Source organism: Vanessa atalanta, chromosome 15, assembly GCF_905147765.1.
Source record: "Vanessa atalanta chromosome 15, ilVanAtal1.2, whole genome shotgun sequence".
NCBI classification, from domain to species: Eukaryota; Metazoa; Arthropoda; class Insecta; order Lepidoptera; family Nymphalidae; genus Vanessa; species Vanessa atalanta.
This window is the reverse complement of record NC_061885.1, coordinates 8,777,053-8,793,880: the sequence shown is the minus strand read 5'-3', so window position 1 is coordinate 8,793,880 and position 16,828 is coordinate 8,777,053. Positions and strand designations below refer to the sequence as shown.

At 31.5% G+C, this 16,828-nt stretch overlaps 1 protein-coding gene across 2 annotated transcripts in view; it reads left to right on the top strand.

The window, feature by feature from the left end:
• The window catches only part of LOC125069130, a 156,044-nt gene that overhangs the window by 82,451 nt on the left and 56,765 nt on the right, over window positions 1-16,828 (top strand). For both annotated transcript variants that reach the window (XM_047678510.1, XM_047678509.1), the window contains one exon: window positions 15,510-15,619. In XM_047678510.1, coding sequence (XP_047534466.1) covers window positions 15,551-15,619 — 69 coding nt within the window. In that variant the 5' untranslated portion in view covers window positions 15,510-15,550. The remainder of the gene's footprint in view (window positions 1-15,509; window positions 15,620-16,828) is intronic.

Genomic DNA, 16,828 nt, shown 5'->3' with positions numbered 1-16,828 from the left:
ATTTATAGACTCCGAGCTGCTAGAGAGAGTTACTTGAAATAGGTCCAACATTAATTCCAGGATCTCGGTATCGGTATAAGTATTTTAATGATATTGGTAGGTGGACTGGGAAATGGAACACCTGATGGTTAGTGGTCACCACTGCCCATATGCCTATAAACATAGGTGCTGTAAGAATATTTAATCATTCTTCTACAATTAAGTGATTATATTCCTCGTGCCTGTAGTTACACTGGCTTACTCATCTCTCAAACCGGAACATAACAATACAAAGTATTGTTTCGTGACGGTAGAATATATAATGAGTGGGTGATACCTGCCCAGACATGCTTGCACAAAGCCCTACTGCCAAGTTTTTAGATATATGTGGATATTAAAAGCTAAAACACTTATATTGCACTAGCATTATATTTATTCGATTATTGAACCTTCATTATACAATCAATATTAGTAACTGGTTTAATGACATGAATACATGATTAACTAGCGCCAGTGTAATGAGTGCTAAGAAGATTTATAATACAATAAATCAACTATGTGTCATAATGTAATATCATATCATGATTTGTTTAATCGATACGGCCCAGTGGTTACAACACGTGAATTTAATCGAAGTTTTATGGTTCGATGTTCAAATCCCAGTGAATCTTCTATATGTATGATTTGTAATTGTGTTTCTCGTTCCTTTAGAAAAATATACCTGAATGTGTTATATTGAGTTGAAATCTGCCACGTGATCCCTGTTCCAATGGAATGGCATTGGAGTTAATGTTCCTGACAAGTTTCAAACTTCCTCTAAAATACTTAGGACAGGCTTAACGGCTTCTAAATCTAAATATATATCATATGCTTTCACTAATATGAATTATGTAGTCAACTCTATGCACGAAAACATTGGCAATGGGGATGTAAATATCAAGCCACTTTATTGTAAGTTTTTATGTAAATTTTGTAAGAACATAACAAGTATAGTATAACAAGTATAGTATAGCCATGCATGTGTCCTATCGATATATTAAAATTAATACCAAATTGAAATATAATAAAATAACATTTCTCAAAACTTAGACGTCAAGTTACAAGTTATGATAATCGAACAAGACATGCTTTATATCTTATTATTTGATCCGTTTATTTTAAATTAATAAGAAAACCTCACAATCACATACATAGCATAAAATACCAGACTTGTTTTCATTGTATTTCTTTAAATAAAATTAAATTGCAATCACGCGGTTCTGTACACAACGCTGTGTGACTTTCGTCTATTAAATATCTTACTGTCAAGTAACATTAAGTAATTGTTGTTATGAAAACTTTTTACGAGTTAGTTTAAATTTAGAACAGTTATTTCAATTCAATGTTTAGAAATATGATACTGGTTTCAAATCAAATGTATTTTTTTTTTTCGTTTAATTATAATGTACTAAAATACAAAACTATTGTATTTTTTTTTACTTTATTTGCAACTGGATCTTATTCATTGTAATATATGAGTCGATGTTAAATTATTTATATATATAGATATAGTGTCGCCCTATAAAAGAACTAAAACAAATGAGCCATTATTATTGTCTTGGTGTGCTTAACAGCTACGCTCGACACTCGGCAAATGTCATAATATTTTATTAGTGTGCGTGTACTTAGTGGTTCGCATATGACACTGGCGAAATATTCTGTGCCTTTTTGGCACATATAAAAGCCGCAAGAAAAAAAAAAACATTTGGCCACTATATTTTACAGACGCGTTCTCTGCTTTGACAGTCAGATTATCCATACATAAATAATAATAAAAGAGCTTGATCAATTAATTTGTCTAAATTCACGTAATCAAAATAAAAATGACATAATCCTATGTGATGGTTTTATATGAACATTATTAAATAATACAAGCATGTTATTCGTAGTGTGAGCTATGACGTAATAATAACAAAGCTTACAAAACAACGCAATTGCATTTCGATTTGCATAAATGAAATAAAATAACTCGTATCAAATATTTAACACTAAATTCTTGGTGTGTGAACGTCTCAGTCCAGTTGTGACGGTAATTAGAGACGTTACGTCAGAATGTGTCAGATTGCGTTCGGATAACGTGACTAACATCATGCAGTAAGAATTATACGTATAACACATTCGGGGAAATAGTAATTGTACATTTGATTATATATAAAAAATGTGTGGAAATCCTTCGTTTAGTTCCGTTTCGAAAACTGGAGCTCGAATTTAATTGTTAATGTCAATTATACTAATAAAAACGAGAGATAGCGAGGACCGGGTGTCCGGTGTGCTTAAACTAAAATTGAATTAAAAATCACTTACTTGCAATATCAGGTATATTGCAGAACATCATCATCTCCAGGACGAACAAATGGTTCACCTGATGATACGTACAGTCCAGATACATTGGCGCAGTAAGAAAATAAAAAAATCATTACATCGCCAATCCGCCATCAACATTGGGAAGGATGCTAATATGTCCCTTATGCCTGTAGTTACACTGGCTCACACACCCTTCAAACCGCAATATAACAATTTAAGTACTGTTTGGCTTTAGAAATTTGATGAATGGGTGATAACTACCTACACCTAACAGCAAGTGAATAAGGCCGCTTCTCGTACATTGGTATATTTTATTTATATTTTTTATAATTGACAATGAAGAGTATTTGTATTGTATTGTGTATAGAGAAGCGCAATCATGCCCAAAATAATTGTTGGTACACAAACTATTATCATAAATTTATTTTTGCCTAGCTCTCCTTTGCCGAGTGGCGTAACGTACGATAAGAAACTTCGTTTCAAAAATAAGTAAAGCGTTAACAATTTAATGCACATGACGGAAACAAAAACTCATTGCTAGATATATTATGATTCACTCAAATGTTACACTGTAGAAGCATTGCCCTCAAATATGAGCTAGAAATATAATTTAATTATTATCAATGCACACCAATTAACTAAATTTACATAATGTATATGTACTTGTTACAGGTAAATGATAAATTATCGGAATAAAGTGTTTGGTGTAATAGGCGGTTTTATTGATAAAAAAAAATGTCTTCTAGATACTTATTATATCACGTAATGTATAGTTTAATATAAATAAAAATACTAATATGAATACGCGACGCGAAATTTTACATAATTAATACTTTTATTTTAATGTAGGTAAATATTTATGAAACTAGATAAAAATCATTGAAAATAAGGTGTAACAATCGTTTCTTATGTTCCACTGTCATCTTGAAATGAACGACTCAATATTTTTATACAAAGCATTAATTATTGTACTTTTATGTATAACGGAACGTAGCACATAGTATTCTTAGGTTATTTTATCGTTGCGTTCAAAAATACCCGCTGGTTCTCCAATGTTTTGATATAAATCTTCTACTATCGATCCTTAAACCTACAATCAAATATACTTTAAGTTGCGGTCGTATATTCATTTGATTTTTGCTGTAGTATTTTCGTGTGTTATTATAGTTCGAATTGTAAAAATGATTCATAAATCACTATCAAAATGTTCTTATCTTTATTTCTTTGTCAATTTAAATCGTATCCGGAATCTAAATATTTTGTAAGAGTTGAACGTGAGAAAAACTGAATGTCGTAAAGCAGTTAAGCGATACGTGATTATTATAATAAATCTTAACATTTGTACGTACGCGTTGCACGCGTTGATGTTAACCATTACGTTACTTTAAACGTAACGTTTTTATGTACGTTTCATATCTAAACGTATTTGGACATTCGTCACGCGTTTTAATTGTTATGTTGCACTCTATGTTATGAGCGCGATGCCCGTGTTCCATTATTATTCGAAATATAAATATTCAAATTTAAAAATCACAAATTTACAATGTTTCCAATTATGAACCTTATCAACAACCGAGGAAGAATAAAAATTTATTTTTTTATTATATAGGTAGGACAACGGGCAAAATGGTTATCTAATTGTAAGTCGGTCACCACAGTTCTTCAGATATTGGTTCTGTAAGTAATATTAACCAAACCGTACACCGCTAATGCACTACCAACCTTGGGAGCTAAGATGTTATGTCCCTTGTGCCTGTTCACGCTTTACAATGTTGCACTAACCCTTCAAACAGTACCAGTCTTTATGTAATACCTGCCTGCCTGCCCTACGATCAAATATAGTTCTAATAATAAGAATACGTTAGTATATAAAACTAGCAATTCCAGTTGCGGCCGCTGTTAGTATTGTTAAAAAATCTGTACTAGTGCGTATCGTGCTCTGCGTTGAAGGAAAACATCGTAAGGTAACCTTCTCGTATTGGAAAAATCTGTCAAACGTGTGTCCACTCTAATTGGAGCAGCGTGATAGAATACGCTCCAAACTTCTCAATAAGGATAGGTTAACTTAGCTGTGGGATTGTAAGACTGTTACTTTATTTTTTTATTCTTGGCCTTGATCTATGACGTCTACGGGTGAAGTGAACTTCGGATCAAGCGGGCCATTTGCTCATCTCCATTCTAAATGAGATAAGAAATATCACCTATTAGTATTTACTATGTTGTGTCTGACTCTCCGAACATTTTAGGTCGCGGTCGACTTGTAATTTAAGTTTTTTCAACGTCAGCCTTGTATTTAACGAGCCTCTATACAAAATTATACTGACGGCTTTCGAAATGTTATTCTGCACTTGTTACATACAAGTCTCGTGAGTATGATATAAATATAGAACCTCGCTGGCCTCTCGTGTTAAATCTCAACTGTTTTATTTAACTTAAACTGTGAATTAATGTTATTTGGAGAAAATATATCAAATCTTCTAAAACATAAATATTTAGTGTTTTTTATTTTAAATATATAAGCTGGCACTTTTATCACACCTGATGGAAAGTGATGATACAGCCTAAGGTGGAGCGTGCTTGCCTAGAAGATGCGTATCTACTAAAGATTTCAAGTAACCTATATTGTAGGTGGTTGGGTATACGGAGGTCAGGTGGGTATTCCAGACCTTAGCAGTGCGTATTAGAATGAGAAAGCAAATCGTTTCGTACGTCAAGTTTGTGTTGCGGGTAAGTCTGGGTCGCATGATTTTTCAAAGGCCTCCAATCCTCTAAAAAGGGTTAGAGAATTTTCAACGCTGCTTCGTCGATTGGTGGATATGACAATGTTACATCTGACAGATTTCCTTAATACCGAACAGGAGTCAAATTATAAAGACGAGATAACTTAAAAATATTTTAATATTTATAGCATCTTTAAGGACACCGATTCATTTCTGTATCGAGTTCGGTAATAGTGCTTTTTTTTTAAATGTTGATAAGTCGCAGTACACATTCTAAATTTAAAATTTACTTCCATTGCTCTGTAAGAAGTTTTTTTTTTAATTTTATATCCTTTGTGATTACTTTCGTTGATAATATAGATATTTATATATAATAACATAATATAAGTAAATAATGCTTTAAAGGGAAAATATAAATAGAAACATAGTTCGTTGAATCATTTGTAATATAAAGAATCAAGTCTATTTATTATCAACGTAATGCGATACTATAACTATTCTTAAATGTCACAATTCTATTTACCTTTAATATACTTGAAAAATGATCTGTCTGAGGTAGGGTTGCCATCCTTCCGGGTTTCCCCGGATTCGTGTATCCGTCCGTTTGTAGGCTTCCTGTGAGAGTTTGGCGTTTTGATGCAGTCCGGATTATAAAATACATATTATAAGCATTTCACAAAAATAATCATATACGATTTTCTGTTTATTTTTTAAAATAATTGATACCGATATCAAATGTTTTGGGTTTCTGTCAAAAAAATTGATTTTCCGAAAACTCGTCCTGAATTATGGATTTACAAATGGTAACCCTAGTCAGAAGTTCAACATTTATTCGTACAATGATATCTTGCCTTTTTGTTTTACAATCTGAATTATTCTGTCAACTTGTGTCATTAATGTATTACTTCGTACAGAATAACAGTTTGTAAATAAAAATTCCAGTAAATTATTTCCCAATTTATTAATCCTATTCTATGTCAGACTATCTTTGTACAAATTGTATTCGAATAGATCTATTATGACTAAATGTGGTAACAGCCATACAAAACGTTTATGAGAATTAAGGCATTGTTAAAAATATACATAATTATATGTTGGAGGAGCAGGATGCCGAACAGTTGGGTTCGGGAATTGTTACGACATTTGGAAGACTATGTGGGCATGAAATGGAGATATTCACAAAATAAAAAGTATTTAATATTGTCTAATCACTGTATTAATTGATTCAATAATCATACACCACAAAAATATCAACGGATTACAATAATTAATGTCGATTAAGAGCAAATGGGTTTGCAAGCAGCCATCGCATTCGAGTCGCTTGTCAAAACATAACGGCTCGCGTTGCCATGACACTTACAACTCCATTCGGGGTGACCCGCTCTTAAAAGTAAATCAGCCATCAAACATTATTGCCAACTACTCGATTCATTAATTATCCAAATCAACAACCAAAGTAACCGCGTCCCGTTATATATTCTTCAATACTAGTTTCACTTACATAGAATTGATACTTTTTTTTACAAAACATGTCAGGGACAGAAATTGATGAAAATTATTTACAATAAAAGAAAATCAATAAAAAAACACAATTTCGCTTAAACAAAATTAATTTGTTATTTTTATAATATTATCTAAAGAATGCGGTCTACACAAACACGAGGGAGTGGTGAGCAGCGGAAGAGAGGGAGAGAGGAGAGAAGCGGAAGACAGGGATGGGCGCAAATTCTATTAACAAATTGTCACTTTATCGAAATCGAATAATATAATCGTTCAGCCGTTTTCGTATTCTACACACAACAACACAACCGTCGGGTTGCATTTCGGTCGAAGTTGGATCGGAACATAATCAGGATCGTGTCGAGTCATAATTAAATAAGTAGTCCCTCAGTTACGATTAAGCTGTAGTTTATCTTTGTAAGGAATATTCTCATTGGATCAGAACAGAATTGAGAACGTATCATGACCGCTATGTAGAATTGGCCCCCAGGACGCCATAAGAGAGCGTCATACCGTCATTGCTTCTAAAGAGTCGGCCTTCAAGAGTCGGCCTCACCCCCAAGGCGTGCCATAAGATTTTTCACATAACTGCAGTCTAAGGAGATAGTTCTGAAGACGTCTATTGTGTAAGGATAACTCTTAATTTATTCCGCCAGAGAAACAAATCTCTATAATAATTACAAGGAAACAAAACAGTAAAAATACCGAGTGCAATTTATCTTTGATTCGATCGTAATTTATTGATAAAATATCGATTTATTACATATAATTTATTCCTTCGCTATTTAAATTTCTTGTATTGAATTATTAGGTTACATTTATTAAAATGTATTCCTTATGGTTAAGGCAATAAAGGTCACATTTAAATTAATTTCCAACACTACACATGTACAAATTACTCAATCAAAATCACTTCCTACATATCCAATCTCGTGTATTGCAGGCGTGCGCGTGACCGTGTTATAGATCACACGAATAATTTACATCTTCAACTTGTATGGTGAACATTATGTATGGAAATTTAACCCTTAAGACAGGACCCCTAAGGCTAACGTTTATGGTCACTTTCCGTTCAAAGTTTAAATTGGAAAAGTGTATCTTTCTATAGTCTTTAAGTCGTGAGCAATAAGGTTGATTTTAAAATCAATTTTCTCGTATAAAGTATTACGGTGTTACCTCCACGAGGTGATCGTTTATCTTCGCAAATAACTACAAGTGTAGAAATTTGCTGAGTTAGAAATAATAAATTCTTACGTCGGCGTGTATATTAAGTTAATGTTTTCACATCTCGTGCTTATAATGTGAGCAAAGCAGATATAATCTGTTGATAAAAGTATTTTATGGGAGGTTTTAACTAATTCTAACAAATTTCTTTGTACATTATTTTTTTTTTTTTTAAATGTCTAACTGAAAAAACAATTGAATGATTATACATAAACTTAGATCAGAAGATGCAGCGTGTTTCGAAAAAGGTTTTAATATAAAATATTATCATTTTATTTAAGCGTCAATATCGTAATTGTTTACGGGCCGCTATATAAAACGTCGCAGGATTAATCTTGACCCTTTGGGTTATTGTCGTCCCCACTCCTAACACCAGCGGTAAGCTTAAAAGTAGGGGTAAATATGAATAATAGTAATTCCTTAATTAATATCGGGCATTGCTACTAAACTTTTTTTTAAACTGTTCATCGCAATTTTCCTCGCTTTAAATTTAAATCGTGCCAAGCGTGAATTTTATGTTCCTGTGTAATATAAATTATCTTTATCGTCTCTGTTGTTTATTGCAGGAAAAATGACTCTTAGAGAGGGAAGACTTCTATCTTTGACTTTTACTATCCAACCATTATGCGTGTGTCAGATTAAGTAAGAAATAAATAAATATATAAAAAATTACAAACAAGGCTTACAGCTATGTATTGTATGCTTAAATCAATTCTGTAAAAACAATAATTTATTTTAAGTTATTTTTGAATTGTATTGATAACATTGATATTAAATAAGAGGGTACTTTGACTTTTCTGTTCATTATTGTGAGTCACGTGATTTGTAGTGAGGCTTATATAAGTGATGGAAGCTCGGTACAGAATACTTTACTTTTAATTTACTTTTCACTTTGATCCTGGACCAGCAAGTTGCTGCTAACATTTAAGGTACGATATAATTTTGTGATATAGTATAATTGTTATTGCTTGTTAAATTATTGATGAATATATGAATTGTGTTTTTGCAATTATCAATATACAAAGTTAGTATAATTGTATTTAACTAACATGACTGTATTTTTGGATATTGAAAAAGAGTAACTACTGAGTGTATTGCCTGTTCTTCTCGGTAGAATCTACATTCCGAACCGGTGGTAGCTTTACTTTAAATAGTTTGTTAAATGACGATTCAAAAGTGCTTGTAAAAGCCTACTTGAATAAAGTATATTTTGATTTTGATTAAGGTAATTGGTTTTATTGTAATTATTAATTGATACAATATTACGATTAATACAGCTATTATAATGGCTAAATAAATATTGGTGTTTCATATATAATATTTTATTGTATCTTTTATTGTGTACCTTAAGATATAATAAAGTAATAAAGAAATAGAAATTATCTTAAAATATCCTGACACAATGTATTAAGTCTCATAATAAAAAAATCTAACACTTGCGTCTTAGTCACTTAGACTGACACGTTCTTTAATATTTGGCTATACGTGTTCTCGGCTCAAGATCTCGTGTACCCCATTCTTTATCGGTTCTGCTGCCACAGATGTAAATCAGAACCCACTCACAGCAATGCAAAACATCGTGTTCTTTCTCATTATATATGTTAAATAGTATTTTAAAGTAGACTATAATCAAATAGTATTTACTTGATCTTTGTTCAGCATATCCAGTGTGGATTGCTTTTGTTACATAAAAAAGTAACTCATATTAAATATAAATGAATTTAATACAACAAAACGGCTTACGTAATCGTCCCAGTTTTATTCGAGCGTTAAGATTTATTTTTATCGCTTAAACCTACGCCGCCGTCAGTTGGTTTCCAGGTTTAGTATTTTACTGCTTAAATACCATATGAGAAATACTTACGATTTTCTTGCATTTATTTAACATATTTACATGCAATGCAAATACATTGATGCATTTGCTTTACTATAAATTTATTTTAGTTACATTGAACGGTTACTAGAAGTATATTTTAGTAGTACAGTATATATGATAGCTTAATATTCATTACGACGTCTATTAACTTCTAAGAAAGTACAAATATGATTAATTTTTCCGGTATTAATTTCATTGCTGTGATTTCGTCGCGTGCAACTCTGGTGTCTGATAAGAAAACCTGCAGTCTTCCCGTAAACACTTATATTATAAATCTATATTATTTATTCTAATATTATAAATGCGAAAGTAACTTTGTCTGTCGGTCTGTTACACATTTACATCACCTATTCAAGGGGTTTAAGATCTTCAAATTGGAAGTTACAAAAAAAAGAACGTGGATGAAACGTCGGTCGTTTATCTATGTCTATGTTGTCCATACATAACATTAGTAAGAGCGAAATAGTTTGCTGTTAATTTTCGTTTAAGTGATCGATAGTATTGACTACAATAGTGATACTTCAATATCCATAGACCACGTAGACCGGAACCATAGCACAGACAACGCATTAACAGTCAACCTACAACAAGTGCTACTTTCTACAGACGTGCGCAAAACAAGGTAATGTATTGGCCTATTAGGCAATATTGAAGAGCCGGGTTTAGAACATTACAGATACACAACAGACATACATCTAAAACAATAGTAAACAAAGATTCCAAATAACAATATCATGATAACACTCCTGGATTGAATTTTTTTTTTTTTGGCGCAATTATTATATTAGAATGGTTTCTATAGGTCGTCAGGTGAATGATCGTTTAACAATTATTAATCTACCGCGATACAGTAATACAATCAGCTCGGGTAGCTCTTTCATTATCTATTACTGTGTTGTAAACAAATATAAACGTTCATTACTCAAATATAAATGTAAGTAAAACTAAGTCTTTGATTTACTAGCCAATAATACATAAAAATATCGTTAACTAGTTGGTCCCGCAGCTTCGCTTGCGTTCTAGGGTTCGGTCGTCAGGTGTTAGATATAAAAAAAACCGAGATAGCGCAACAGACAGACCTTCACATGAATATTAGTATAGATTTAATTTAACTTCATTACAATTAAAAAACAGTATCGGTTATGTAAAACTTACATAAGAATACATGAAAGTCAATTTACTTCTAGGTATTCTATTAAACATTTTACGACCCATCCGAGTATTCTACGAGCACTTAAAACAAATTTATCGCGATTTTATATATATAATGTTTCTAGTGAATTAATTAACAACATTGTTGCAAAAGTTAACGAGATACGTCCATGACCGAGATAGAGACGAACCAATAAAAACTGCATCCGTCAATAACAAACTCGTGATTTTCTCCATGTTTCGTGTTTTCTAGTAAAAATATTTACATACATTTATAACTCCTAATACGTTTAGGTCATTTGTATTTATGTCCTGTTGACTATTCGTGTATGTGTTTTTTTTAGTAATATTTCGTTGGAAGCAATAAGGGTTCAATTTAAAGTTGCATACAAAAAAAAAAAACAAATTTTTATATGTGACTTTTCGTACAGAACCTTATTTTTCCAAAGGCTTTTTTGTTAACTACACTTGGAAAAATAATAGAATTCAATTCTAAGCATATCCATAATTTTAAATCAGTAAACGTATCGTGGCGTAATATATGTTTATATTATAAAACAAACTATACGTTTACACTTGATCAAACACACCTGTTTACACTTTCAAAGGAAGGATGCAAATAGTTTCCATTGAGCCAAAACAACAAACATCTTGATCTTGAACGTCAATAGAGCCGAACCTCTCTTGTTATTATGTCAACGTTATGTTTGCAAGTATAGCTTGCTTTTATTTGAGCATTCAAACTCAGTCTTCGTTCATACACTGACGATCAGTTTCTGCTAGTTTTATACAAGATTTATTTATAATTAAAACTCAAATGAAATTAGACTACGGAAATTATCGCGCTCTGAAACGTACGAAACAAGATAATATTCCTATCTTACAGTGTTATCTACTAAGTATTCGATATATAATAAATAGTAAACTTACATATATACTTTAATTTATTACATCGACAGTGTTGTTCAGGGTATAATCGTCGTAAGCGCTCAAAGGATCATTTACTGATATTATAATGTATTGTGATAGAATGTATGTAATTGAGCAATTACTGAGTTTATTTCGCCGTTTCTTAAACAACTCTTAGGATAGCTTGGCTTTTGTTTTTTAGTGTAATATCGTTTGTAGTTGATGAGACTACAAATTTAAATTCGAATTATATCGCAATTTTTCTCATACAATTATAAATAGACTATAACGCATGTACAAGTAAGGGTTTAAATTTATTAATCGGACGATTTATCTAAAACTAAATCATTACAATTAAACAGTGATGTAGGTTGCAAGAAAGTCTGTCTCGTTAAACCTACGCCCACTTTAGTGATTAACGGACAATGCCGAGGAAAGTAGGCTTCTAAATCGATTTTAAGGAAATAAAATCGATTCTTAAGTTCTGAGTCATTTCAATGGTACATTTTTGTCACTTGAGACTTTAATTATCGTTTTATTTTATTCTTCAACAATTAGTTATAAAGTCGAATATAACATAATTTAAATAATATGTATAAGTTGGCTTTGTTTAACTTGTAATATAAATAGATTACGTACGTTTAAGAAGAAAAAAAATGCAATATTAAACTAACAGCTTAGTTAAGCCTATCTGGGTGGGATCTACCTATTCATGATGAATAGGTAGAACCAACATTTTAACGCCAATCAACAATACTAAGTGTTGTTATGTTCCGGTTTGAAGGGTGAGTGAGCCAGTGTAATTACACACATAAGGGGGATAGCATGTAATGTGATGTAAGGAATGCTTAAAATTTATTACAGTCCCAATATCTACCCGAAGTGGTGACCACTTATTATCAGGTCTATATGTCACCTAGCTTATCCAAATAAAAAACTAATGGTCGCCCGTATATGGTTAGGTTTATACTCGGTTACACGTAAAAGATTTTTATCTAACATTAGTCGAACATAATTATGATACAAATTCCACACTTTCATAACCTGCTTGAACGTGATATCTGTAGAAGTATTTATTAAGTACCGCTAAATATATACGATTTTTAATTTATCGTTATGTTTTATTTTCTAGTTTTCGGTATGTCACGACTTGGTGCAATTATCGAAACAATTTTTAAATTTAGAGATAAAAATTTTTTATATGGAATGATTGATACAATTTTTAAGAACAACTTTAAATTTAGTGTGTTTTTTTTTTTGTTTTTGTCGTGTATTGGTAAATATCAAAGAGAGTCTAAAACAAATCCTATGGATATTTGTTTATTCTAAGTCCTCTTACAAAATATTGTTCTTAATAAGTGGTTGTCGTATAATTGGTATTATTATGATATTATGTTTATTCTTTATGCCTTCCGTAACATAATAGTTAGCTTACGAAGAAATTCGAGGTGAGTAACCAATTAAAGTTAATAACCTTACAAGGCTTTTGTTTGTTTTACATAACAAAAAAAATATATCCAAGTAGGCTTATAAGCTCTTTTAAATTGTTTCGCAAAACAAACTTTATTTTATATAAAAAAATCTCAGTTTTACTCCATGGAAACCAACGCTTATTTTATATTCCGTATAACATGTAATTCTGTTTCAATAAGCCTTACTTTTAATACCTTTTACAAAAAAATACATTTTATTAAGAGAAAAAAAAATTAAAGAATCAGCAAGAAACTACCAGAGTCTGTAATGTAATCTTTATAATAATTAAAGTGTCGCAAGGTTAATATTCATATGATATTTTGTAATGACTTAGAAGTTTGTATCTCATTTGAATATAAAATAAACCAATATTTAAAACTATCAGTAATCAAATCATCAATAAACACACGATTAAAATTTCTAATTCAAATTTTAATACGTTTATGTAATCAAAACTACAGCACTTTAATAGATAATAGCCGGTGAGAACTACGTTAGGAAGCCAGGTCAATGACACTATGAACGCAGGCACCGCGTTTACGGATGCGCCTGCGTATTGCACAATAATGGCTGCCATGTAAAAAGTGTAATGGAAAAAATTAGACCACTATCTAATACGTGACTAAGGTAACAACATTTAATGTATATATTATCTGTTACGTACCTGCCCTTTGCGTTATTGTTTTGATTTAAAAATAAATGAAAAATTATCTCATTTTCTACAATAATATACACCGTTTTGTTTAACCATCGTCCAAGCCTGTTTGAACATAAAACATCCAAATACAAACTTTCGCTTGTACTCGAATATTATTATAGTTTATTTTAATCATGTTTAAAAATCTATTCATTCATAAAGGTGCCTCTACACGTTACAATAACAAATAGAATTTAGTTTGTATTATTTAGCTTTCTTTATTCTTACACGAATGTTTACACGTTACTTGAGATTGACAGCGTATTCGAAATATACAATGTACGAGCTTTTAAATATTAAATAAGCGACTTTTCTTTAAAGCGGCACTTCTCTGATGTAGTTATATTACTACTAATAATAATATGTTTTACATAGTGACCTGGCCCAGATGAACACGGGTTCAACTTACTGATAAAGATGAATGATATGATATAAATATTATTTCTAACAAATACCATTCAAGAATAATGAAGCTTCTTACCGTTGAAAATCTACTTAGCATAAGTTCCGGCGATAACCGCGTATATACAAATAAATATTTTTTAAATTTATTATACTAGTTTGTGTAGGTGTCTGTGTGTTTGTTTAAGGTTTTGATAATGAAGAGATAACATTTAATAGTCGTGGTGGTCAAATAAGTCCATTGATTTTGAAGTTTTCATTTAATTTTGAGAAGAAATCTCGACAGCAAATGCCTTTCGATAATAAGCAATAATTTAGCACAAAACGGACAAACAATGTAAGAATGAAAGGAAACTCGTTATGGCAGACCTTGCTCGCTGAAGCGTAGCACTACCGTTGAAACCGTTCAGTAACTGCTTGCCCTTACGCTAAAGGTCACATTAGATATGCCTCGATGCTATTGCAACAAAGTTCTAGGATCAAATTCTCGACCCCAAATGTTTTGTGAAGTTTAACTTTTGCCTTCTCGACGATCAATGGTTCATTGAAGTGTTCGACTATTATATATCTCTGACTATTCGTGTGTTTTGATATTTGTTATGTAATTTATAAATTTATAATAAATTACAGTTCGGCTCTATTTATTTTTTACATTTTATTTGTAATCCGTTTTACATAATAATTAATTGAATAAATAATAATAATAAAATAAACCTTTACATAACGAGTGATTGAACACAGTTACTTTCACAAAATAGGTTTGTATAAATCAATTTCAATCAGGAATACGAAATAAATAAAGTTTGGAATTAGTTTTATAAGGGTTCCACTTATTTTAGTTTTGGTATAGTCAGACGTGGATCGTAAACGATCATCGCGGTCTTAAATGCCTGTAAGCATATTTGCTTGAAGTTTATTTTTATTATTCGGTATTATTATTTAAGGTAATGTGCGTCTAATACAATGAATACTGCTAAAGAAGATTTATTTTATTTATTTATTTGGCCTGATTATAATTGATAAAATAATTATAAATATATTTATTACTTCTCTAGGTACCGCTCACGACTGCACTCGCGAGGTGGTACCGTTAGGCGTTAGGTCTATATCTGTATTTGTACAGCTGAAACGTTTTTATACGTTTTAAACGTTTAAATACAGATGAACGAGCTCACTTTGAATTTCAAATTTGATTATTAATTGACATATTAAAGTTGTGTTATATTTTTTTCAGAGAAATGTCGCGGTGGAAGGGCAAAGTAAGGTAGCCGGCAGATGGCAGCAGTTAGCGCGGCGATGTTTCGGCCCGGGGGCGCGCTAGACCCCCCATGTTACGGTCAAAGGGTAAGTAGTACGTTTAATTTTTACTAGATGGCGTTCGCACACATTCTCGAATGATATTTTTCGAATTATTATAAAAATTGAGTACCATATTAACTAATTTGAATAATATTATAATTTTTTTTATTCTCCTTATATTACATCGCTATTAGTGATAAGCCTTTCGTTAAGGAATTTGTATACAATTTCATATTTCCTTTCCATGTGTATGTTCACATTTTTTAATTAAATACAAAGAAGTATTTATCTATCTATCTATATTTCCATGATATAAATAAATCGAACATATGACTTAATTGTAAATATACTTGGATATTTCATCTAATTAGATCGTGACTGGACATGAAAGTTTTAATATATTTTACTTTGATCTCGGAAAATGTAATTTGAAATTTCGATACATTTATTATCTGTAAGTTACTTTGAATAAGATTTGTTTTCTGATCAAATAATTTGATTGACTTTCTCAAGTTTGTAAGATATTAATCCAACTTATATTATAAAATCGATCGGCCTCTTTGCCGGCTTGTGAGGTGCATATTCAAAAGTCACAGGTTCTGATCCCGGATCGGGCAAATGAAATGATATTAATTGCAGCTCGGGGTTTTAATGATCAAGTTACACTCTTGTGTCTCGGATAGTTCATAATTCCTGTGCTGGAATTCTCTCCAGTATGATAGCCGTTTCTGCTGATTGTGAGAGTGAGGTAATATACATATATTGTACCTGAGATTACGCACACACATGTTTATTGTTATACATCCATCACCATGGGATGTTCCCCGCAATTTTACTACTTGATATTACTTAGCAAGATGTGTTTATACCAATTAGACTATTCAACAAACTCCAATCGTTTGATTTTCTGCTGTTACTACAAAGCAAACTTACTGTTTTTGTCTGTCTTATGGGCTACCATTTAATAGTAAGTGGTCACTACCGTAAGAAATATTAATCGTTTCTTATATCGATAATGCACCACCAATGTCCCTGGTGCCTGTTGTTACACTGGGTCACTGGTTTTTCAAACGAATATTGAACAATACCAAGTATAGATAGAGAATATCTGATGTTTATTTTGTGTCTTAGACGGACTAGCACAAGCCCTACCCGTTGATGTATCTCTGACTATTCGACAAATTAGTGACGAAATATTAAATAGATGATAATATTATCAATAATTTGTCTTGTTTTGTTAAGCAATTCATGTAA